Source organism: Myzus persicae, unplaced genomic scaffold, assembly GCF_001856785.1.
Source record: "Myzus persicae strain clone G006 unplaced genomic scaffold, MPER_G0061.0, whole genome shotgun sequence".
Lineage (NCBI taxonomy): Eukaryota > Metazoa > Arthropoda > Insecta > Hemiptera > Aphididae > Myzus > Myzus persicae.
In genome coordinates, this window is record NW_019101557.1 from 363,259 (window position 1) to 388,962 (window position 25,704).

Below are 25,704 nucleotides of genomic sequence, written 5' to 3' on the forward strand. Positions count from 1 at the left end.
TCATTTCAGATATTTTTTTTTCGCTTTTCAAACGTTGTGGAATATTACGTATTTTTTTTTTTTATATAAATTGTTCCCTGTGAAACTCGCGCGGTGCCGAAATTTAATATTAATACGTTATTGTTATTCATGTATAATGTGCTTGACGTTAACATTATGACCATTCTACGAGTTGCAATTAACTATATTATTATCAAACGAAAGGAACGCAAGTCTCGCTCTAGTGTTAGGTATATGTAGTGTTGAAATTAAATCGTCCTGTCGTGATTGTATTCAATAATAAATAAAAAAAAAAATAGTAACATGCCGGGACTTCGACACACTCGTCACTTCTAAGCACTCCAATTTTAGAGTTTCGTTTCATTATTTTTTACTCAATGTAAATCTTTATATTTATCAGTTGATAGTTTTCCGCGGTTTACTTCAAACTGCAATCATAGCACCATCAACGTTAAGACAATACTAACACACTTATTGTTGTGTGTCATATGTGTAAAACATTTTGTTCATCATCATATCATCTTTAACATTTCGTTTGAATAATATGATAAAATATTTTATAATACAACAAACAATATTATATTATCTACTTGTGTCGAATTTGTCTCATAATTATTGTGTTTTCTGTATTTCTTTATTTAAATTTTATTTTTTTTTTCAACTTAAACTATATTTCCGCTTGGTATATTACAAATAATTATCAATATTAATATTATTGTTGACAGTATCTAACTCATTCAGTTATACTAATATAGCCTGAATAAATATAATTTATTAAATATTATAGGTAGGTATAATACCAATTTCCTACCCTTCTATTGGCTTTGGCGTAACAATAATTATTAGTTTAGCTCTACTCAATATTGAACCACAATGGTCACTGTTACTAGCACATGTTTATTTTCCCTCGTACATATTTTACAAACTATATTTATAATTCAATTTGTACACTTTTCAAATAATTATAGAATCATTTTTATATCTTAAATCCGGATTACTCCTCAATCATTAATCTATATAATGTTGTTTGGTCAAACTGCATGTTTGAAAAATAATAGTTTCATAACAACTTTAATATAAATATAAAGGTATGAAAAAAATCTGGTTACCAATAAATCAATTATTTTAAGAATTATTTCGACTTGCAAACAAATATTTGTGTGATCAAAACATTTAATTATTTTCTTTTCGTCATTTTTTGTGGGATTTTTAGGTATAAGTTTTTGAAATTTCAAAACTGAACGTATTGGCATAAGTTTTTAATACAACTTATAGTATTTATACTGTTCCAAGGTTGGTAAATTTTCGTTCTTTTCATTTGGAATTTATCTATTTATAAAATAATTATTTATAGTGTGTTGAAAAAAAAAATCAATGCATGTGGAGTAGTGTGAGTGTGTGACATTACTCTATTAGGTCTTTTAATTACAAATATTTTTAATTCGATATTAATCCATACCTACAGCGAGTATAATATATTTGCTACAAAATATTATTATCAATTTAATAACCACGGTGGTTCTGTTCGAATAATTTTGAAATACGTTTTTGTTTTCATATAAATACATTTTATGACCGTGTGAATCAATTAATGAGTAAGCATACTATATTTAGGGCATCGCGTTTACCGAGAAATGCGTGATTTATAATTTCATAATATGTGGATTAACACAGGAGTCGCTATTTGACATCGACATTAATCGTGCATATATTTATTTTGAACCGATAATAATCGTGCTGGCCGAATAACACGCTCCACGGAGGGGTGCACGTGATCAATGTACGTTCATTTTTATTCCACTTTCAAACAATAATATATATTTTAATACAGACAACACATTCTCAAAAAAAATTACACCCAAGGCGTTCTATTCAAAGAACTTTTTGGTTCTTATCGGAAATGTTTAAAATGTTTGTTTTTTACGTTAAGTTTCGATAAAAAAAAACTTATGTGAATTTTCAGATGTACCCATCATACAAAAATCAAATATTACGATAAAAGATAATATAGTTTCAAGTTGAAAATAGTTTAAAATGGCTATCATCCTGAACAATATTTAATATTTTGAGATAACACCTTTTTTGGTTATGAATCCCGAATAATAGACAAATCGTTAATATCCCGACGTGTCTTCTTGCCGGCTGTTTGAATCGCCAATAGCTCACCTTGGCGCTATAATACAGCACTCACAGCAACCCTAAGTCAGTCGTACCTCGAAACTTTGCCAAACAAAACCCACTATTCCCCGTCGTCAAAGTTTGCATATCCACCTGCTTATACTGCACGAGCACAGCCAGGTACCCATAAAAGCGTCGGACCGATGCGTATTTCATTAGCTACGGCTTCCAGGATAGGGTGTGCGTGTTGGGTTGGGAGAGGCTGCGAAGGGTGAGTTGTCGCTGTTTGGAATAATATTGCGCCCACGAGGCTGGATAGTTTCGTCAGCCATTAAGTAGAACACACATTCAGATAAGTTATCCGTCGGTAAACGCCACCGCCGCCACCACCACGTTGCGTGTTTGTAGTCAATTACTATGTTTTGTGTTTATTTATGCCGAGTACGAACAGCTGACCTTGAAATCAGCTGCACGAATGAAGCTGCGGTGCACACCTATATTGTGCGAAACAGAAAAATAATCCTACCCACTCAATGTACGTGTGGGTGCCCCTGATAATCGAATAGACTGCTGCAATTGACGTCGAAATTAAATCATCGTCATCCATGCCGGGCAGCGGCCGTGTTCGTGTCAAAACAGAATTCGAAACCGTGCCCCCCGACGACGGGTTTTATACTTACCTACGTGCAATGTGCACGCGTTATATACTGAGTTAGAGCGACTGACATACTTGCGGTAAGCACGTTCCTTCGATTGTCGTCATCATCTAATTTGCTCTCGTACACCATACCAAATAAACTTCTCCCCTGGTCCAATCGTTCTGTCGTATACTGGTTATTTTGTTTGCCAATAATATTTCGTCTGCGTACCAAAACGTCAGAAGCGCAACTTGGCATAATTGAGTACCTATTTTTATATTTTTATCTTTTTTTTAACACATTAAAATATAATTGTATTATAATCATTCTACACTATGATGGTTGGTTAAATTATTTGTTGTTTACAAATTATAATCGTAACGATTTTACGGTGTGCTTGCAGGTATAGTATATACCTATACATATTATGATGGGTTATTTGGCGTTTGTCATAATGTAGGTATTCGATTAAATAATAACATATTTTTTTACCCTGCCCTATGAATATAGAACAAATTCCTTTGGTTTACAGAAAATGTACATTCTATGTGAAGAAGTAATCATTTCACTGCCTATTTTACATAATACCTACGCTGTGCATAATGTATTTGAATTAGATGAATCTTCTAAGTTTATTGTTTGGGTTTTGTTCGTATTGTTAAGTTTTTCTAGTGTACGGTGTACTTATTATGTCTTACAGTGTGGTAGTTAACTTGTAGTTTAATCGTGAGTGGATAATATTATCTTGTAAATCATCAATATTTCTGTACGTAAAACCACAATATAACATATACGTTAACTAATTAAAATGGCTTACTTATTGATTAAAATTACACGTAGTATACATAAATCAAAGGCCGTAACATATAAATGCACTGTACAACTATAATACATAATTATAAAATATAATTAAAATACAATTATTTTAATATGATACATTCGTAAAAAACATAGGGTACTATAAACGCAATGATGTTCAGACCTTGTAGAGTACCTCAAAATTGGACTGAATGAAATCCAAGCGATCATCCGAGTGAAATAAGTCAAAATGAGAAACAATGCACTTATAAGTAGTAAAATACGAAACGGGAAGGGTCGTTCGCGGCATGAAAACGAGCAGGTATTTGATGAATTATTCGAGTAGTAGAGTTTGCCGTCGAAAAGCTAGAAATTATCTATACAACCCTCTTTGAGGTCGCTCAAATGCTACAAAAGTAACTTTCGTATACCACAGAGAGTTCATCACTAAGAAGTTTCAAGATAGGCAACAACTAGGGATATCGAAACCTAAAGTCAAGGACTGCGAAATCCAATTTGCATACAAAACATTTATGGAAAACAACAAGACACTAAACTGAACGAAAAATACATCGAACGACAAAATTAAAGAACTTTTTATGGTTATTTTAGAGAAAAAAGTAAAGTTATAACAATAGTTCCGACGCATCGTATGTATTAGTAGGTATGTTGGTACAAAACTTTTTGGTACACAAACAAAACTTACTATCCTTAATTTTCAGCTAAAAACGAGAGTCAGTTAAATATTTTGACGAGATAAAAACTATAAAGACATACATCTAATGAATGACCAATGAGTATGACAAATGGAACAAACAAATTTAATTTACTGCTGAAAAGTGTGTACTTAACGATATATTGTTTATAGAAAAATGTTTTCTGTTTGAAACATGTATTCAAATAGGTACAGTATCGTTAGAAATAAGTAATAACATGTAATAACTGGTAACGGAATCGTCCTAAACAATTAAAACAAACGATCTAGAATGAATATTCGACATTAAATACCTGTAAAATATAATAATATGGATAATATAATGAAGTAGTTTTAAAATCAATCTAAAAGCAATTTATTTTTCAGCTAGTCATTTTTCTTATAAACTGAATATATTTTATACATTTTCTCATTTTTTTTTTACCAAAAGTGTTGAAATTAAAATATAAACAATCTAGCTGAACTATTGTAAGAAAATGATCGGATGTTACAAGTAAGGATACTTGTAAAGAAAACCCTCAAAATGATTAAGACACTGCTTAAAAATCATGATAATAGTAATCAAATTGTTGATAGGAAATCAAGAAATTAAGTAAAAACAAACAGAAAAATCAAAAAAATTGAAGAAAAAATATCAGAAATTAAGTGCAATATGGTACATATATTTTAGCCAAATTACACTTAACTTCTGATAATTTTTTCTTCAATTTTGTTAGTTTCTCTGTTTGATCTTGACTTAATTTCTTTAGTTCACACTGTTCTCGATACTTTGTTTCTAATTTCCTATCGAACATTTGATTTTCGTTATCATATTTTTGGAGCTGTGTCTTTATCATTTCAGTTGTTGCCTCTGTAGTCTCTTTGATCTTTTTCATTTCCTGTTGTAGCGTTTCTTTCATTGGTTCCAATTGTTTAATTGACTCATTTTGATCTTTTATCTGGCATTTGAGTTTTGTACTCTTCATTTGTGCGTCCCAAAGTTTCGAATTAACACATTTGAGCTTTGAGGTAATCGACTTAATCTCGACTCTAAGTTCTTCAATTTCCTTTTCTATTTTACATTTTTCTTTGCAATGTTTCTCTTGAAATAAGTTACGTTCCTTCTCTAATTGTATCGTTTGATTTTTGAACTCCAATACCTCGGCTTGTTTATCTTTTAATTTCAGTTTGAGCATACATAACTCATCCGATTTTTCATTAAATTTACAACGAATTTCAGTCATCTCGGCCTGCAATGTCTTGGACATTTTTTCACCCTTCATTTTTAATTCACATATTGAAGACTGTAAACACTCGTTACGGTCTTGTTCAATATTAATATTTTTCTCAATTTCAGTGATTTGTGTTATTTGTTCGGTCAGAGACTTTTGAATGCATATAATATCTTTTTCTGTAGTTTGCACTTCTGATTGCGCCAATTGCTGTCTTTCTTTTAACTTGTTGGTGATCTCCATAGCTTCTGAAAGTTTCTTTTCTAGTATTTTCTGATTCTCCAAAAGTGTTGATTTGATATTTTTTAACTCTTGTATAGATATCTGAAAATCATCTAGTTTATTAAGAATTTTCTCGTTTTCGCACTTTAAAGAATTATTTTCTTCTTGAATATCTATCATATGTTGTTTTTGAATATTATATTTACAAGTCAGTTCTTTGGTTTCACTCATTATCTCGTTTAATATGCTTGTTTTTTCGATTTTAATAGAATTCAACTTTGCCTCACCTTTTGTGAGCTCAGTTTTAATAAAATTTCTCTGGGCCACAACATCTTCGTAGTCACATAGCTGATCCTCGAGTTTATCCATATATTTTTCTGTTTCTATTATTATATTTTCGATTTCAAGTTTGTTATCCATGATTAATTTGTAGATACCTATTTTGTAAGACAATTTAATGATAAATATTTGTATGTTGTTTTCTGTTTAGAAAACAAAATATAATTCCTAGTTACAATAATTTAAGTTTAATAAATAATAATATTAAACTACATAAGCCAAAACATTATCATTTTTTTTTCATATAGAATAAAAAGCGAAAAATATGATTTTACTGTAATTGTTTTCATGTTTATCTTTTTGATACCGTGTTCATAGTTTCATACTTCTTATCTCGTTGCAAAATAAGATTAATAAAAATCTGTGAGTGAAAAAAAGTGTTATAATTTATTATAGTTCAGACTTATTTTATCGAGATCATTCAAGACAATTTAGTTACAAATCAAAATCTTAGAAAATAATAAAAATTATACTGTACACATAATTTCCTTCACTTTAGATGGACAATTAAAATGTATTAAAATGATTAACATTGTTCATGTAAATTAGATTTTCTTGACTTTTGCAATGTATCATAAAACAAATTGTGTTCACTAATCACAAAAACTAACTGATCTTACGCTTAAATATAACGCGAGTGTCTAGTATATAAAATGATTAATAGCGTTCGTTGAGTAAACGAACATATTACAACATATGTGTCGTTTTAAGATAGAACCGTACAATATAATTTAAGAATTTGTATGGGCATACATTTTTATAGATAATTGAAATATTTACGAATTCTGCATAATAGTTATAAAAAATATTATTTAGGCATTCTATTTTATTGTATTAATACAATCGCACTTCTCAACATAATAAATTCGTCCATGTTTATTCACAATCGTTTGCAATATACGTTCTATGAATCTCTGATATTCCATTTCTCGAACAATATCCCGGGGGAAGGGTGGCTTCATATGGCACTGTAACAATTGAAAACTTCATTGAATTGTATTTTGATAGAATCAGAATGGGGTGCAATAAACAGTCGACACAATGCAAAATAGCTGTTTATTTAGCAATTTCAACCTTTGGGCTCTATTTTGGAAGAGTTACAGGGTTGAAGCGTTTTATCGTTTTGGTATGAACATAATAGGTTGGTAATTAGGCCCTTCGTAAAAAATGAAAGAGGAAATGGTTGTATGACTACCTATAGAGAAATCATGCATGTCATGTATATCGACCAAACTAATTCGGGTTCTAATAGTTTTGTTTTAGTCATTTGTAGTGTTATTAAAAATAAATTAGCATTATCATCATGGCAAATCGAAGCATTTTTAGTATTTTAGTTGAACATTTTGTATTTTTTGTTGTTGTCCAACGTTACCAAATTCAATCATTGTTAAAATTATAGGTTTTAATATTAGTGTAGAAGTACACTTTCGTGTTATCCATATTTCGTATCAACATAATAATATAATATGTCATATTATTATATTTAATAATTTTATAATATTTTATTTATGGTATAAGCTCTAACCATATTTCATATCACTATTATTTCATTTCATAATATTTATAAATCGAGCTTGTAACAATTTCAATGTTAATACTTAGTTATAACGTAGATGATATATTTTATTCATTAACCCCGCAATCAAACAATTATTTAGCAGTATCATTATATTCTTGAATGTAATATGGACAAATATAATTAAGTAACTATTGTAACTTTAAATGTATCTAAGTTACTGTAACTATGTAACTTATAACGAGTTTGCCAATTTTCAAGTTACAGTATCTTTACCTCTTAACTTCAAACTAGTTACAACTAATCTAATAACTTGTCCATCCCTGATTGCATTGTATTATATCAAAAAAAAAATAAAAATATTTTCCATAAACTAATAAAGGTTAACTCGTGACAGCGTTTAAGTCAAAAAACAATTTTTCACGAAGTTTCGAGCTTTGTGTTATGTTTTTTTTTTTGTAGCTGGGGGCAGGTTGTTACATGCAGAATCGTTCGATAGTCATATTGTTGTGTTGGTATAATATGTATAGGTATTTTATATTTTATGTATAAATTGCATAAATTAATTATTTTGGTACTCAGTTTTTAATTTGAATCAATCGATTTAATTTAATTAAAACTTGTGAAATTCGATCAATCATAACACAATTGAAATTAACAAATATCTATTTATATTTATTTTAATCACAAATTGCTTTATTTTATAATGGCGCAGTTTGAGAATTTCGACTAATTGAACTGTACTCTTATGTACACGGGTATACTATATGTGTGTGTGTATGTATGTATGCGATATATATATATATATATTTATATGTGATATAAATGTGGGAGGGATTTAATTATAATGTTATATGTACACAAAATTAACTTAAGCTTAAAGCCCAAGCCCTTTGACGGGAACGTGACTTCTGAGAAACCGTTCTGACTCGATAGATTTGCTAATCTAAACGATGCAGCTTTGACACAGAATCGGTAAACGCCGCCGCAGACCCATCCTACGATCTGCAGTTAACCTCACGACGAGCCTTTCCCTCGAAGAGTATAATACATGCGTTATCAATTATCCGAGCACCAAAAGTACTTAAAATTATCGTAAAATGGGTTAAGTACCTACATACTTTTTAAACGTTTACAACAGTGATCTGACTCGCACGCACGCTTTGCCGATCGTTCAAATGCGGCCTATACACGCCATTAAATTGTCCAGAAACGAGTCACGTTTCCACTATAATAATATTCCGATATATTTTTCTGACCTCCTCCGCCATTGCAATAACAGCTCGGCCTGGGGTCTGAGAATCGTTTTAGCAATAAATATCGCTTTACTTCGTAACAATATTTCCTTTTAATGCGTTTCACCCTAGGCTTTTATGTGATTTTTTTTTACCGCTTCATTTTTATGTATAATATTATATACACTTTCGCCTTCGAGTTTAGTTTTGTGGTTTTTGCACCCACCCGCCGGCTACCGCCCACGCCGGTTTGGACATAAATAAACACCCAGGGTGCAGCCATTATTGAAATGAAATTCACTCGATGTTTTATTTTTTTTTCATCCATGTTTTTGTGTTTTTAATCGTCAATCGTTAGGTTGCGAGGCGCGTATAAGACGGTTAAAGTCAATTTTTCGGTACACATCGGTGGTAATAGCAGTTAATAACAATAATGCACGTGTATCATACGCACCTCCATGACACGATATATTATGAGCCTATAATTATACTAAACGCCAATTTTCCAAAGACACAATACAATTATTATAGTATTGAACAAGTAAAACGTTTTCGGTTTGTCACCTCGATTTGAAGCACAAACAATAAACCCCTTGATTGTGAATGATGTGTTCTGCTCGCTTTTATGAACAAATATACCGCGATATTCTTTTACGATATTAATGGTCTAATTTTAAATTTGATTGTTTATTTTATTCGTTTTAAACTGTGTGAGATCAACAAACGAAAATATTGAAGTATGCTCTGCGGATAAATCATATTGATTTCTAATTATATATTTCTATATATTTATTAATATTTTAATGATTCAGTATTGCACAATATTATTTTTAATTGTCTGTTATATTTGAAAAACGAGTTTGGGAAATAATTTTTTTTATCACTTGTGAAAAGACTGATGTAACCCTTCATCAGAAATTATAGTTGTCTAAAGAAAATAATAAATAATAACTTCAACAAATATTGTGTTACAGAATCACTCGGTGATTTATTTTAGCGAAAAACCGATTTCACCAACTTAACCTTATCCACAGACATGTTATCGACATTGAATAAAAATGTTTAATTAGTTTGAAAATTACCTATTAGTAATACTCGTATGTATCATATACATCATCAGTCGCTTTGATCTCAGATAATATTATTTTAAGCCTGACGACTTAAAAGTATGTTGGAGAATTCTTGTGAAGTTTTACGACGGTACGTCAAACTTGAAATCAAAGAGAAATGGAAATATATACGCATCAAAAGTTCAAAAATAAAAATATTTGATTTAAGTTCGTGAAAAGTTTTGATTGGTGTTTTGGTCGTGTAAGATGAACAAACCGTATAATATTGGGTATTTTACAAGCGTGATGTAATTAAATTGTTTATTTAATTACTTAATTGTGTACAAACGAGATTATTGTATCGCTGAATTCGTTCCTAATAAGATATCGAGAACTCCCGGGGTATAGGATGCGTGGACAAAATAGTTCTGTGAATTACGATTTGTCGATCATAGTTTTATAAGTCCGTTAATGAAAAATTACGAAATGCAAAAGTAGCATGAACATCCGGAAAAACAATAAATGTACTGGCATACTTGGTTTTTCATATTATTTTAAAAACCGCGGGCAAGTGATTTATCGTATCATATAGTTCAGTATTCGGATACGTTATCTGCGTCGTAATAGTGAATCGCTTAAAGACTATATAGTATCGAATGCATACATACCGAGCAATTCAATTATGTAAGACACTCCGCACTCGTTCAAAAACATTATTTTTTATAGGTATAATATCAAATCGTTAGAAAACAATGTATTTCTAAAACAATAATAATGTTGTATTAATTTAATCTTTTTTTAAAAACGTTTTACCTTTTTCAATGACCACGTACATTTCAATTCCTCATTTCAAAGTAGAATATTTTTTACGCAGTGCTCCGATGCACGGAAGTCAACTAAAAAAACTGTACTAGTCCGAAATTTGATTTTTACAAATTGAAATACTTCGAATAATATGTTAGCTGCTTGGTGGTATGAAATTCAAAGTATAAAAATTTGTTCTCATACGCGAGAGGAAAAAATTAAAAATGATAATGATGAAGAACATAATAATAAAACATACGAATATTTTTCCAAATACGCTGTCGTCGTAGACTCGAAATCGCGCATAAGAAAATATTTTCTAAAACGTTAGTGTTTTCCGAAATAATGAATGTCTTTCGTTAAATGGATCACCCCGTGTATATATATATATATATATATATATATATATATATATATATATATATATACACATCTACACAAGACCCAATTGTCGCAGTCCGTAAACAGTTATTGTTCGAAGTAATTTACAATCGTAGGTCGGCGACGGTCGGATGCTACTTAAGATCCTGTAATGGCAATAACGGAAACGAAACAGAGCCTAAACGCTGTATATACGTCGCAATTATAAACCAGTAATTTTGCGTAATGTGCATAATATATATTACACGGTAGGGGACAAATGTATCAAGTTGTATTTTATTTTTTTTTTTGCTATCAAACCATTAAATAATTTTCTTGAAACTATAAAACATTTGTGCCAGGTGATTCATTCAGCGTTGGACTCTAGTTGTTCAAAAAAGTATCAACGTTTTTTTTATAAATACATTTTTTTCGACGTTTCGAGTTGTTAAAAAAAAAAAATTATGTTTTATCTCCTTAAAGTTTTTAATTTTCTACTTTTTGGAATTTCGTCCTACAGTTGTAATTTGATTTTCGAAAGCATAATATTTTTCCGGGTATTCCGGTACATAAAAATTGCATTTAGGATGAGTAGCTTATAACTTAAAAGTATTTAAAGTTTTAATGAGCGGAGTAGTAGATCAACATTTTGCTTCGTAACTATTCTGCTCATCTTCACTTTAATTACGCTTATCTCATCAAATACTCGTTCTTAATTATTAGATTTTTATGTATCGAACTGCTTAGAAAAATATTCCGCATTGGAATATTAAGTTAAGACTGTGTATTTGTCATTCGTGGATGTAGGTACACTATACATTCATACTCTCAAAAAGTAAAAGCATAAAATATCCCCAGAATATATATTTTTTGAAATGTTGTTTTTCGACGACCAGAAACCATGTTAACATTTTTTTTTTTAAACCATCTATACTTTTCAAAATAATGAGTGTTCAATATGATAAAAGAACCTAACCCGGTTTAATGTATTTATTAATTTTCCGGAAAACGACATAATTTAGCGCCTCGCACTTAATCACCTCCATATATTTTACCACCGCAACATATTTCACTGCGATACTGTCCTGAAAACGACCGAGGCTGCAGATACAAATTATTGACGTCGTAATAATCTGCAGAAAGCTATGCGGAACGTTCACGTGCGAAATAGTAGAGGTGGTGGTGAAGTGGTAGTGAGGCTGTTCTTCCGAAAAATAATGTAATATTGTCACGAGAACGATAAAATAAATTGTTAAGACAAGAAGCCAAGTATTATCTCAAATTTAACCACGTAGTACGTGTTATATTATTATTATTATATGATGTATGTCATACCATTATTTTCGTGTGCCGATATACATCAAACAAACACAACAACAACAACAACGGACAAATCTGTTCTCGTAGTCTAGTTTTTTTTTTTTTATCGCAAGGGATAGTTTTTATTTTGTTTTTGTGTTCTGTAAACGGTTAAACTGATTTTCTAGTGCGTGCATAATGTGATTAATTACAAGACTTCGCCTCGTACAGAAATTGAGGTCGACAGCGATTCGCCGGACGATCATTAATATTCCAGTGCTTACCGGATAAGGCAGTATAATGATATGTATATGATTATTATTTATATTTCACTAACTCCTTAACGAGAATTATCGTTTATGAGAGAAAATAATTTAAAATCGAATCAATCGCTCCGACGGCAGCAGCGTAGTCGTCGTCTCAAGTACGGCACGGTGGTGAAACACTTTTGTCTTAAATACAATGCTTCCCGTAACTTATTTTCTATAATTGTTTTTGTTACTTTTTTTTTACCGACGAAATAAAATTGTTTGTCCTTCTGAATTCAATTATAATTTATTAAAAAAAAAAATACGTTTCGTATAATGCCATTTAAAAATACATTCCAAACGAGCAAAAAAAAAAAAAGAGTGGAAAAATGCGCATATAGAGTAATTTGTTATTATAATATTTTATACGATAATTGGGATCATGTATTTTCCTGGTTGAAGATTTCATAAAAATCGTTAATTTGAACGATTTATATATTGTTTTGATATTGTATTACTATTTATTGTATATTTGATATTTTCAATCAATTTAAGTGTCTCAACTCATTATTTCGAAAAAGTCTTAACTTTTTTGATAACTCCTATTTTTATATCATTTGATATCATATCAAAACAACATTTCTGAAGAAAAAAAATATTAATAATTTTTTATCGTTATCGTTTTTAAGTTTTTAATTAATTAACTCATTGAATCAGCGTACATTTATTAAAAAATTATATTTTTTAAATCATTAATGTAGTCATTTAAGTCTATCGCCCATCGCCCTGTATAATATGTTGCATCATAATAATATCGTCATGTAAACTGTTTAATTACCACAATACTGTTCGCAAAAACATTGACTAACACGGCACTCGAGATAGGCAAATGTGTTGCACCCGTGTGTAGAAACTATATTCGACGTAACACGAATAATAATGTAAAGAACAAAATAAAACGCGCATTCCGTTTGACAAATATCCCGCGATACAGATAATCATTAAAATGACAAAAAGGCCTTTGCCGCTTTAAAACGGCTCTTTGCCAAATGTCAAGTTTGTGTGTCATGTGCGTTGGCATCTATCCCATCGCAGACTTACTAGTCGCACTTAAATTCACTCGAATAATAAACCAATCGCGCTCTTACGCAAATCTGACTTTTACATATGTAGGTCAAAACATTTATGCATATTGTGTAAACCGAGTGAAAATTCGTCGTTTACTCGGTAGGTAAAACTGCAACGCGGTAAGATTTATAGGGTTTACGAGAAGATGGGAAATACATTTCTGAACAGATTTCCTTGGGGTTTAGTGTAAAGATAGCAACATTTATTCTACTGAATTCGTTACAATGCGGGAAATATATTATATACTCGTATTTTCGATTGGCTAAAACGCATGGCAGAAGAGAAAAAATGAATAATAATAAATTTTAAAAAAAAAAACGTCGTGGTCTAAGGGGCTCGTGAGAAGTCTAATAGAATTCGTTCGAAATATGTACATCTTTTGCAGTTCAGTAACGTACTTATACATATTTCTTGGCGTAAAATGTGAAAAATATAAGAGATTTTCTCTTTACATAATACTTTCGTGCCGATAAGATTTTTTTTTTTCGTCCATTTTAGACGTTAAACCCTTTAACGCTTTTAAAAATCTACATCCGCTGTTTTAATTTTTAATCACGGTGTGTGAACCATTAAAATTTTGTTAAATTATTATTATTCAATCACCGATAAAATCGGGATGAATATTATAAAGATATCAATAAATAATACGGAACAAAAAAGGCTTCCCGCGGAATAGTATTTCGGTGGCCAAAATATATATTTGAATGCTTTACTACCGACGCCCGTGGTACAAGTTTATGCCAAAAACAATAAATCACTCGTATATACAATAAAACAAATATATATATCATATCATAAATGTGCGTGGGTAAAAAATAAATAAAAGGGTATAGTAAAACTGAATTGGAAAAAGCGTTAATGCTATGCTCTGGTTTTTGCCGTCAATTTTTTTTTTTTGTTTAATTTCGTTTGCCGATAAAATCGTTTGGACGTGTTTTCGCACCCAACTCGCCCGACAGCCCCTTGGATGACGATTTGTCACGCGCGTTGATAATAATATAATCGATTTCGAAAATCCCTTAAACTAGACACACAAGTCATGTGTGTATCGCATAATTCAGGCTGGTTTTTACCACTGTTTCTGCGTGCAAACACACACACACACACACCACTTATCGGGACTAGAATTAATTAATGGCACCCACGACCGACGTGCACTCGCACCACCCCTTGCGAATCATCTTTACCGTGGGTGAGTTGCCGCCCGACGAATTGTTTACGGCGTCGGAGACCGGTGAATTCCGGCCCGATAACTAACCTTTTGTCTGTTGGTGAGTTTTGGCCCGAGGAATAATTCAGTGGACAAGTTCCTCTAGTATTTGGGCACAGTTTACTGCAACCGTACCACGAACGGTTGTTAAAGTTTTCACTCAAAACAAAATACATAATCCCAACATCTATAACTTGGTTGATGTGTTACTTTGAGTTCAATCAGCCGAGACTCACGTAAAATGCAGAAGCTAAGGATTTAAATCAAAGAAAACACGAGAAAATCAATTTTTATTAGACAACAAATGACAATACTCAAAGAAAAAGGAATATAGCAGTTTAATTTCGTTAAACCATTAATTTTTTTTCCGAACCAATAATCTACACTTCAAAAAAAATTTTAATTACGACGTCAAGAAAAGATTAATAATAAGAACAGTAAAAAAGACACATTTTTGGGGAAAAGCTCAGTCAGTCCGATATGATGTGGTAATTAATATGTGACCGCAATTCTTACTTCACTTAGGGATTGGGCCACAAATCACCACCTCCGATCATCTGTCAAGTGTCGTGGTTACCGAACGCACTGTTCGTTCCGACATCTTGTCGTTAGTACTCACAGGTTGGGTTAGGTAAAAAAATGTCGAAAACGTCTTGTTACTATAGGTAGGTACAGCTGTGTAATAATTTTACCGCGGTATACTTACCCACGGAAGAAACTTTCGATTCGCGTGCGCCTAAAGTTTGCGAAATATTAAATTGTGCGCCGAACAGGAGCGGATACGAGAAAGTGGAACATGGTAGGTCGGGGGGTAAGTGGATAGGGATAAAGGAACACGCGTAGAGGGGTGAGGGTTAAAAAAAAATAAAGTAATAACAATAAGAAAGATATCGTCTGCGTATAAAAATTTATTTAATCTTCTTTTCTTTGCGTCGCTCCCCTTGCAAATCTCGTCTCGCCCGCGGATTGTTTCTCACCGTCGGATCGTAATAATTTATATAGAGGGTCCCCTTACACGCACACCCGTGCACTGCACCGTCGAAGGAAACACGGTGAATGCCGTGGTGTGTGCGCGCGTGCGTGTGTGGGCTTAATGTAGCGAGTGGGAATAATAGACGCGCGTTTTCGGTGATAAGTCCACGACGACGGACGTGCGTGTGCCGTGCACGACCGGCCGATTTAGTTGACCGCCCTCGGCAAGGACTTGTATAGGATATGTCTAACCGAACATGTTCAAGGCCTTTTTTTCTTTTTCAACAAAATCTGATTTTCTTTTTTAATTTTTAAGTATATAGGTCCTCAAAGATGGCGATGTTTTCATTTTTTCGACATTCTTGTGTATCAATTAAGGAGCAGTGACTAACTGTGGGATACTGACTTCTGATTTTCGAACAAAAACTCCACCCTCCTCCTCCCCTAAAAAAAAAACCATTTTTCTACTGCAGTTAATTATTTAGCCAAGCATGATAAATGCTTGATCCATTAACAAATCTATTTGGTATTTTTGTGAAACCATTTTTTCAGGACTATGTTATCCTTAGTATTATTTTGGTATTTTTATAACTGAAATCTGAAACTGCTGGAATTTTCAATTAGGTAATAATGTGCGCATCAACGTTTTCACAAAAAATATCGAATAAATAGTTTACATTTAAACTTGGGGGCGGGGGAGGTTTCTTATTTGAAAACCACTACTTATGCAGTACGATAAATTAATTTTAAAATAATTTAGTCTTCAAGTACTTGCCTATATTTATAAATAACTAAAAAATCTGAATTTGAATGTGGAAAAAATGGGGTAAATCATGCTTGGTGAACCACCCTGTACACGAGCGGTATACTCGTGTACAGTAAACGTGTAATAGGTACAATAAACTTATACACGTATACCAGGTCGCACGTATTTAAAGGATTACCGTGGTGGGAAATCGCCCCGAGCAGCGAATTTCAACAGCCCAACAACAAATTGTACGTCATTGTTCTTTAGTTAACGGTAATCCGTCTTCAAACCGTATTCATATTACGTATAATAACTACCTATTTTAGTGAATGATTTTTATTTTAGTATAAAATTGAATTAATTAAGATACGTATTTATTCCTTTAACTGATAACTTTAAATTGTTACCTTAAAAATGTATTAGAAAAAAAAATGTTTCCAGTTTAATTAATTAATGGGAACATCATACTAATATTGTTAGCTTAAATACTTAATTTTTCGTTATTTAAGTTTTTTATTGGTACCGTTTTTACTAAAAAAATGTTTTACCCGATAAATAAACCAATACCTTTTTTTTTCAAAAACTCCATCATTTAATAATCATATTGATTTTAGAAGGTTTCCTGAAGTGTTTGAATTACCCACTGTTGTGGTAAAAAAACATAAAATAGTTCTTTGTGTAGGAAATTTTGCAATCGCGAAAATATTTAAAACAAATTTAATGTCGATTTATAGTACTAGTCACGATTTGTCTCAATTGTAGTCATATTTTCGATACTCAAACTAGGTACATACAAATATGTATTCATTTCAATATATTGATTTCAATTATAACCCGTTCCGGAATAATAATTATTAAAATATGCGGTTATGAAAATTGTATTAAGTTTCCAATGGAATTAATTCATAAATAGAAGTAACGAATGACCAATCGTAAAATGGTGTTCAAGGGTAGGTACAAACGAATGCTTACGCAATACAAAATGTTACACGAATAGATTTAAATGCTAATCCACAGGTGAATTGTGTTATTCTGGGTATCATAATATAAAAGCTAGGTTTTCACGTCAAAATAAGTACCTAGGTAAAGCTTATTCATCTATTTTTTCATTTATTTTAGTGAATAGTACCTAACAATTTCTTTTTAACATTTTAAAAATATTAAATTTTTTTTTTAATTTAGTTTTTAATGGTTTTTGTGTACTTAATAATTAAATGTTTTATTTTGCATTATGCATTTATTAGAGAAAATAACCATAATTTTTTCTTATTAGAATATCACAGTCATTATTTTTTTTACTTTTTTAATAATTATAGTAACATTTATTATAGCACTAGGATTATGAAAAATATGTAGATAACTAATAATAAGGGCAATAATTAAATCTTCGATTATTTTATATCTATATAATTGATAATACTACCTGAGTTTCCTTGTCTAAAACAACTAAAATGTACCCGAATAATGTTTGTGTTGCTCGAAATTAAACTAATTTATCAACTCTTAATAACGGTCTCTAGAGAATAGTGTAGCGTTTCAGAACTCAGTACTTATGAAATATTATACTAAGGTTGAATTTTAATTTTTTTCAGATCAGACCGAAGGACTTGATGAACTCATTAAGACTGTCCGTGGCCGTGAACAGTCAGTCGGCTACCAACGGCGGGAGTTCCGGTGGAGGAGGTGGTTCGCCAAAAACCGGCACCGGAAACGCGACTTCCGCCTCGTCGGGCGTGCTGCAGACCATCCCGTCGGACGCGGTCAAGCGGCTGGCGTTCCTGTTCCTGTCCACGTGTGCGCTACTGGCGTTCCGTCTGAAAATCATGGGATCCAAGCTGCCCGTCTTTACCAGGTACATATTATATACCACTGTATACCAGCGGATCGCCAACATAATTTTTAACACTTAAAAAAGTTTTTTTTCAAATTGTTGTTAAACGTTAAACTATATTGTAATCAGAACAAATAAGAACTGATCAAAATGATAAAACCTAATGAAAACGAAAAAACAATTTAAATAGATCTTAGGATATAATTCAGAATAGCCGCTGTGTATAAAGGTGTCATTTAAGACCGTTTTACCTTTTAAAAAGTTAAAAAGTGAGCAATAATTTGAGGTCCTTTTAAGTCAGTTCGATTTTCCGGTTATACATCAACCGTTTAAAAAAGTGCTAAATCATTTGCGCATCAATATTATTTAAAAATAAAACAGAAAAAAGGTGTTTACCCAAAAGCTTAAGTTGTTTTCTAACTCTAAGCTTGAAATATACACATTTCTGAATTAAAATGTTCAAATATTGTGTAGATATTTATGTTTTAAAATATATTTATACTGAAGTAATATTGAGTACTTCAAAAACTTGACTACTCTCAAAAACGTTGGTTTAGGTTTACTATCGGTGAAATAAACATATTTCATTTTGTAACAATAACGGAGCGTTACAATATACCATGTATTGATTTAGAATAATATTATGTTTAGTGCTTAATTAATTGATTTTCTATTCATTTTTACTCAACTATAAGTTTATTTGTATTTTTTTTCGTGGGGGGTAAAAATAGAAATTAACCACCTATGTATACCTTTATCATTTTTAAACTTAAAAATCGTATTATTCATTATCCATAAACATCATATGTAGGTATATTATATAATATTTTATTTTCATACCCTTCAATTGTTCAGAATATTGAGGCGCATTTGATGTACAAATTATATAAAGCCCTTTTTAGCACGTAAAAAGGTAACACGTTTAACTTCATTCAAGTTAACCAAGTCCGACTGTATACGGAATCACAATTTATTTTTGTTTTCAGTCCTAAGCCTATAAAATTGGAAAGGAAAATTATTGTTAAAATAAAAAAAATAGATATGACAAATGTTTATAATGCCATGTGTTAGTACAGCCAAACTTTTATAACTTAAATAAGCCACTCTAATAGTGTGTTGCAAAATGGTTGGATGGATAAAGACCTATATTTTATGGAGCGTAATAGTGTTGCGTTTCTTGTATGTTAAAAAAATACTGGCACATTGGTGTTTCGCCGGAAAAAAAGGCACCCCAAAATTGCGCACACTTTGCGCAGTGATTTACTATCCTAAAAATTGTAATTTTGGGTGTTTGATTTCGGTAAAAAGTGGTAATTTTTTATGGAAAAGCCGAAGATATAACATCATTAGACTTTCAGTAAATTTTTTAGTCTTTTTTTTTTTTTAATAAAAATCACTTTTATAAAATTTTAAATATTTCAAAAAAAAAAACACTTTTCTGTACTACGGACAACGAAAATTCAAAAATAAACTTAAAAAGTACCTGGTAACCTGGTGAATTATTGAATGAAGCAAGCAATTTTTACACGGATAAGATAAGTAAGCATTTACAATGAGCCTGGTTCATGGACGTCACGGGTTTTTTTCAATTCCTTGTGACTTTCGTTGAATTATGTTGATAAAAAAGCTAAGCCTATACCGCTTTTCTTAGAATTGAATATTCTCTCAAATTAAAATTAAAAAAAAAACTTATTTCTTTGTTCTATAATCCTTTATAATTGCGTGTTTGACTAATTATTTCAATACGAGAATGCTTGTTTGCTATATATATGTTGTAAAATATAACTGGACTTAGAGACTTGGTAATACCTACAAGCGTAATAAAATATGAAACTAGCCCTTGGGACAATTTCTACCTCTAACCAGTAGTGTGCAATGATATTTGAAGCTTACAAAGTGCTAACAAAAAAGCTGTTACAATGTAAATTATAATTTAAAAATAAAACTTAAAATGATGGTATGATATACATGTACCTATAAATAACGAACTCGTAATTATGGGAGTGCAATCTTTTCACCAAACTACAGAACTTACATTATTGAATTTCGTATTTTTCATAATAAACAAATATGATCGGCATCAAACAATCTCTTTCCAAAAGTATTTGTATCGCTCGATGCAGTGCTTCCAAGTTCCTATAGTAAAGTTGCGAAAACCATGCAACCCCGCCTTACCGAGCCAGGTAATCAAAATCCTTAGTGCTTACCTAACCTAACAACATTTCATAATTTTTTAAAATTTTTTAAAGCATGTCAGTGCAATATTTGTATTATAACTCGAGTCTCACGATCAATATAGCTAAAACGATTTCGCGTAAAATCGTTTTTTTTATGATTTTTGTTAATCTTAATGTAAAGTTAACTATTACAAAAATTATAAAGGATAATATTTTTGGCCCTTTTGGGGGTGTGACGTATGAACTTAATATTTTGTTATTATTTGACTTTGAATTGTTCACTAAAATTACTCAAAGACAAAATGATTCTGAGTAACTTTATTTTGTCTATGTCGAGCGCGAGCCAGAATGAAAAAACAAACAGTGCGCTGATATCCTCTTAACATAATATAAAACAAAATGATGGAGTTTTATTAACATAACCTAGCCTTGCATCATGAAATGTTGTCAATTTACTTAAATTCAAATTTTTTTTGGTCTTCCTTTTCCATTATTACCTCGCTTGCCCTGACCGCTCGCCACTGCCTCCAAATTCGCCATTACTTTTTTTAACAGTCTAATTTTTATGTATTATCATCATTGATGGAGCGCGAGCGAAAAAAAAACAATATCTTTAGAGCTCGGCTACATTATACACTACACGAGTTACAAAACAATATTTGATGCACCTAACAGGGTGATTCATTTAATGCAGTACACTATTTTCCGAAAAGTAAAAATGTTTTTGAAAATACATTTCGTGCTTAAATGGTTTCTGGTCAACGTTTTTACTAACAAAATTTGTTAGATATTTCGAAAACGTGGGTTTTTAACGACTAGAAACTTTTGTTTTTCAATATTATTTATACTTTTTGATATACTGAGCACTCCATGTTAATAAAGAATCATCCGGTATATACCATTATATCTCACCTACGGTATATATGTTATGATATATTATATCTAGAATATTATGTAATGACACGTGCGCACACATATATTTCATGGTTGTATAACATTATTAAACTGTTGTCGTGTGCAGTGCCGTTATCATCAGACATCCCTCAAAATAATAGATAATATTATATGATCGCAAATCCGTAGACGCAATTTATAATATTATTATCGTTTTATTTGCAATATATGCAGGCCTCATACGTGGTAATTTTGTTTTACCCATGTCACTTTACTTATAATAAAATGACATACATATATATACAAGCATAATTGTCTGAAGTTATGATACAATATTATACACATGGTAAATTTGGCAATGCTGAAAAATATCTGTTGTATTGGCAGCTTTAAAAAATAAAACATTAATAAAATGCCTCCAACAGAAGTGGCTTCACTGAATAACTACGCGTAGGTATAGAAATAGAAGGGTTGCCTATCGATATCCAATCGAATTACTGCCGACAATTGTCCACCCCTGTGATGTCGTTTAAATTCGGCCATGCCTGTAATTGCATCTGTAATACATCTATAATCATTAATAAAATAATACTTATCGATGGAGATCCACGGCGGGCAGTCGCTCTCGATTTTAGTTTTTGAACTGCGAGGAGACGACTGATTTCCAGTATTCGGCACCTGTTACGAGCAAAATATATCGTGTTCCCGGAGTCGTTTATGTATAACCAACTGCCTACGACGAGAATTTATGCGACATAAATCGATTTTCGAATTGATGTATATATAATATTAAAAAAATACCTATATAATGTATTATAATATATATAGTATATGCGTGAGTCATAATGAAAATCGAAATAAAACCGACAGGATATAGGCGTGTGCGTTTTATTGGCATTGACGTACTACTTCCGTACATAGAAAAATGTACAAAAAAACATTTCGAAATTCGGCTAGTATCTCCAAAAAATGAGAGCGCCAAATGTATTGACATGGTATATTTATTTATATTTATTTTTTTATAGTTTTTTATTGAATCGAAATAATGCATCCCATAATATTTTATCGACATCTGAAACGAAATTTAAGTTAAACATTTAATATCTCAAATATTTGTCATTCCTTCCTGATGAGAGAGACATTAATATTGACTCATTATAATCTCAACAAAACGTTTGTTCGATGAACAACCTTACCGGTTATACTTGAAATACTGATCGTTTAGACAGTGATAACATCACAGTTGTATACTAATCGCGGTTTTCAATCAAGAGACCTGAATTTAAAAAAATATATATTCATATTTTTGTCAATAATATTTTAGTATCATAAATTAATAATAATATGTTTAAACACTTTGTATCTTTATACATTTTTAAGTTTTAATTTTTTGAATGTCAACGTACAGATTTAAACTACCAATTAGAAACAATGCAAAACTTTTCTTTTCAAAATCAATAATACTTAATCAAATAATAAGTGGTTCATGATAAAAAAAAAATAGCGTAGTTTACACTGTTTACAGTAAAACCTCCTTACAACGGAAAATGACGACAGTCCATATACCATCTATATTCTATAAATTTTAGTATCTCTACAACGGAAAACTCAGTTAGTACCGAGTGATAAGGAGGTCTTACTGTTCCTATACATGACTGGCCATCAATAATCACTGTGCGACATTATGGCTTTACGATTGGCAAATCTGCATAACCGTGTGTTTACAAAGCGAAATTGTTGTGTTTTAAAGGTTTGACAATCCAGCCAGCGTGTCGGATTGGCCAGCAAGACAACTCACCTATAACTATCTGGTGAGCGTAAACGCCTGGTTACTGATATTCCCGTGCGACCTGTGCTGCGACTGGACCATGGGTACCATACCGCTGGTCGAATCCACCTCGGATCCCAGAAACCTGGCGACTTTGGCCACATACACCGTGATCATCGCGCTCGTGTACACGGCGTTCACCACTTCAAATCGAACCAAACGCATCGTTGTTATCATGGTAAATAAAAAAAAACAAATTAATGAAATGCCGTTGAGTAATTATTGATAAGTGTATCTATTGTAGACATCTTTTCCACGACTTTCCACTGAGGACATGGTCAATAATCAATAATCCCCGGCAAAATAACATTTAGTTTTTTTTTGAATATGTAAATTCAGTTTGTCTGGACGGTTAAACTTGTGATCAAAGTAACCAATAACTACCGGATGGGTGACCACGAATTCTCGCTCCACATATTCACGCGTGTTTCTGCGTACACCAACCGTAACTCTCTAAAACATGCTAATGTTTCTCAAAGATTAAATTGTTCAATAAAAAAAAATGGATATACAATATATCTTATAACCATACGGTATTGTGATGTGGTGTAATGCGTATAATTATAATAGTATTTATTTTTATCATCGTGTTCCCGTTTCATATCAACTTCTTTAAAGTCATAATTGTAGTAAAAATTACACAACCGTTTCAATCTTTTCACTTCATTCAAATACTCCCTTCGATACAATAATGCATAGTGAAAACTCTCAGAATAAATATGCATCATAATGTATTTATAACTTATTTGTATTGACACATGTTCAAACACATGTTCAAATTACAACTATACACTTTTCATTATTATCATCAAATATGCGTTAAATAGTGAACAATTTAAAATGATCCCCTCAAACCACAAAATAGGTATGCTATACACTTTAAAATTGTAATATTTTGTTGGAAGTGTCATAAAAAAAATTTCAAGATTAGATACATAATAATTTATCTAATAGCCCCAAAAAAAAAAAACAAACAAATGCTATGACCTTCTATGTCCTACGGCAATTTATTTGCATTGTGCGTTTCCATATATTATTATGTTAATGCATCATGTGGTGTAAACATTTAAAAAAAAAACGTCAAAACTAATCAAATTGACGGTTAAAAAAACCCATACAGCTACACACAAGTATCTACTATAATAACCTTGAATATTTCAGAGTTTGGGATTGACTGTTCTGCCGTTTCTCCCCGCGTCGAACATGTTCTTTCCTGTAGGATTCGTCGTAGCGGAACGCGTCTTGTACATGCCTTCAATGGGATTCTGTATGCTCGTTGCCTACGGTTTGGGGCTCGTAATCGATAAGTGGTAAGAGACCTTGATAGGTTCGTTACGACTGATCGGATCACTAACGTTTTGTTCCGCAGCAAGTCCCGGTTGGTGCTGACAGCCGTCGCCGTCATTATGGTCACCCACGTGGTGAAAACCTACACGAGAAATTCGGACTGGTCATCCGAGTACGCGATATTCACTTCCGGGTTGAAAGTGAATAAGCTAAATGCCAAACTGTACAACAACGTCGGACACGCCTTGGAAGCTGAGAATCGATTCCAAGAAGCTCTTGCGTACTTTCACAAGGCTGTCAGGTGAGTTTCAAATGTCCATAGAGTAAATCAACTTAACCTCGGCGTGCTACAATATTGTTTTAAAAATATATAAACCGTTTAGTTTGTTTTTATTAATTAAAAAATTAATAAAAAAAATTCAAATTACCGACATTTGTCACGGCATATAGTGTTATAAATAAATCATGTGTGAACCGTATGTTGCAATGTTTATCTTTAAACTATTTTTTTTTTTTATATCTCTACTATTTTTCTATTGCAGTATTTCATTTTCTTATAAATTAATTTTGAATTCGTGTTGATAAAATGTATGTAAATATTGCTGGAAAGCTCTGGATTATAATTACAATTCTCAACATCGTGTATTTAATATTATGTGATCAATATTTATGTAATATCGTTATTTAATGACATAATATATTCTACACCTGTAAATATGTTATGATTATGTCAATTATGAAAATATTACATTTTGTCACATTATTATTTTTTTATTTTTTCACAATTATTTTATGGGTTATTCGTGATTTTTAAAAAATACCTAAGGGTGTCGAAGGTTCAAATAAAAGATGAGAATCACGAACAAGTTGTTTTTTATCGTTAAAACGTGGTTTATAATTTTTTTTTCTTCTTTCTTTCAGCGTACAACACGATGATATCGGGGCTCACATAAATGTCGGCCGTACGTATAACCATTTAAAAATGTACAAGGAAGCCGAAGACGCTTATTTAGAGGTAAGTAACGTAACTGCAGCAGAGAGTTCAATATTTAAAATGACTTTCATGACTAATATTTG

The 25,704-nt window shown here is 31.6% G+C and overlaps 1 protein-coding gene across 1 annotated transcript in view; it reads left to right on the forward strand.

Annotated features, from left to right (window-relative positions):
- LOC111029505 (transmembrane and TPR repeat-containing protein CG4050) overlaps positions 1–25,704 on the forward strand; it is a 51,306-nt gene that overhangs the window by 23,391 nt on the left and 2,211 nt on the right. The window contains exons 7-11 of the mRNA XM_022308518.1: positions 18,203–18,462; positions 23,263–23,518; positions 24,502–24,650; positions 24,710–24,928; positions 25,549–25,642. Of these exons, the coding sequence (XP_022164210.1) occupies positions 18,203–18,462; positions 23,263–23,518; positions 24,502–24,650; positions 24,710–24,928; positions 25,549–25,642 (978 nt within the window). The remainder of the gene's footprint in view (positions 1–18,202; positions 18,463–23,262; positions 23,519–24,501; positions 24,651–24,709; positions 24,929–25,548; positions 25,643–25,704) is intronic.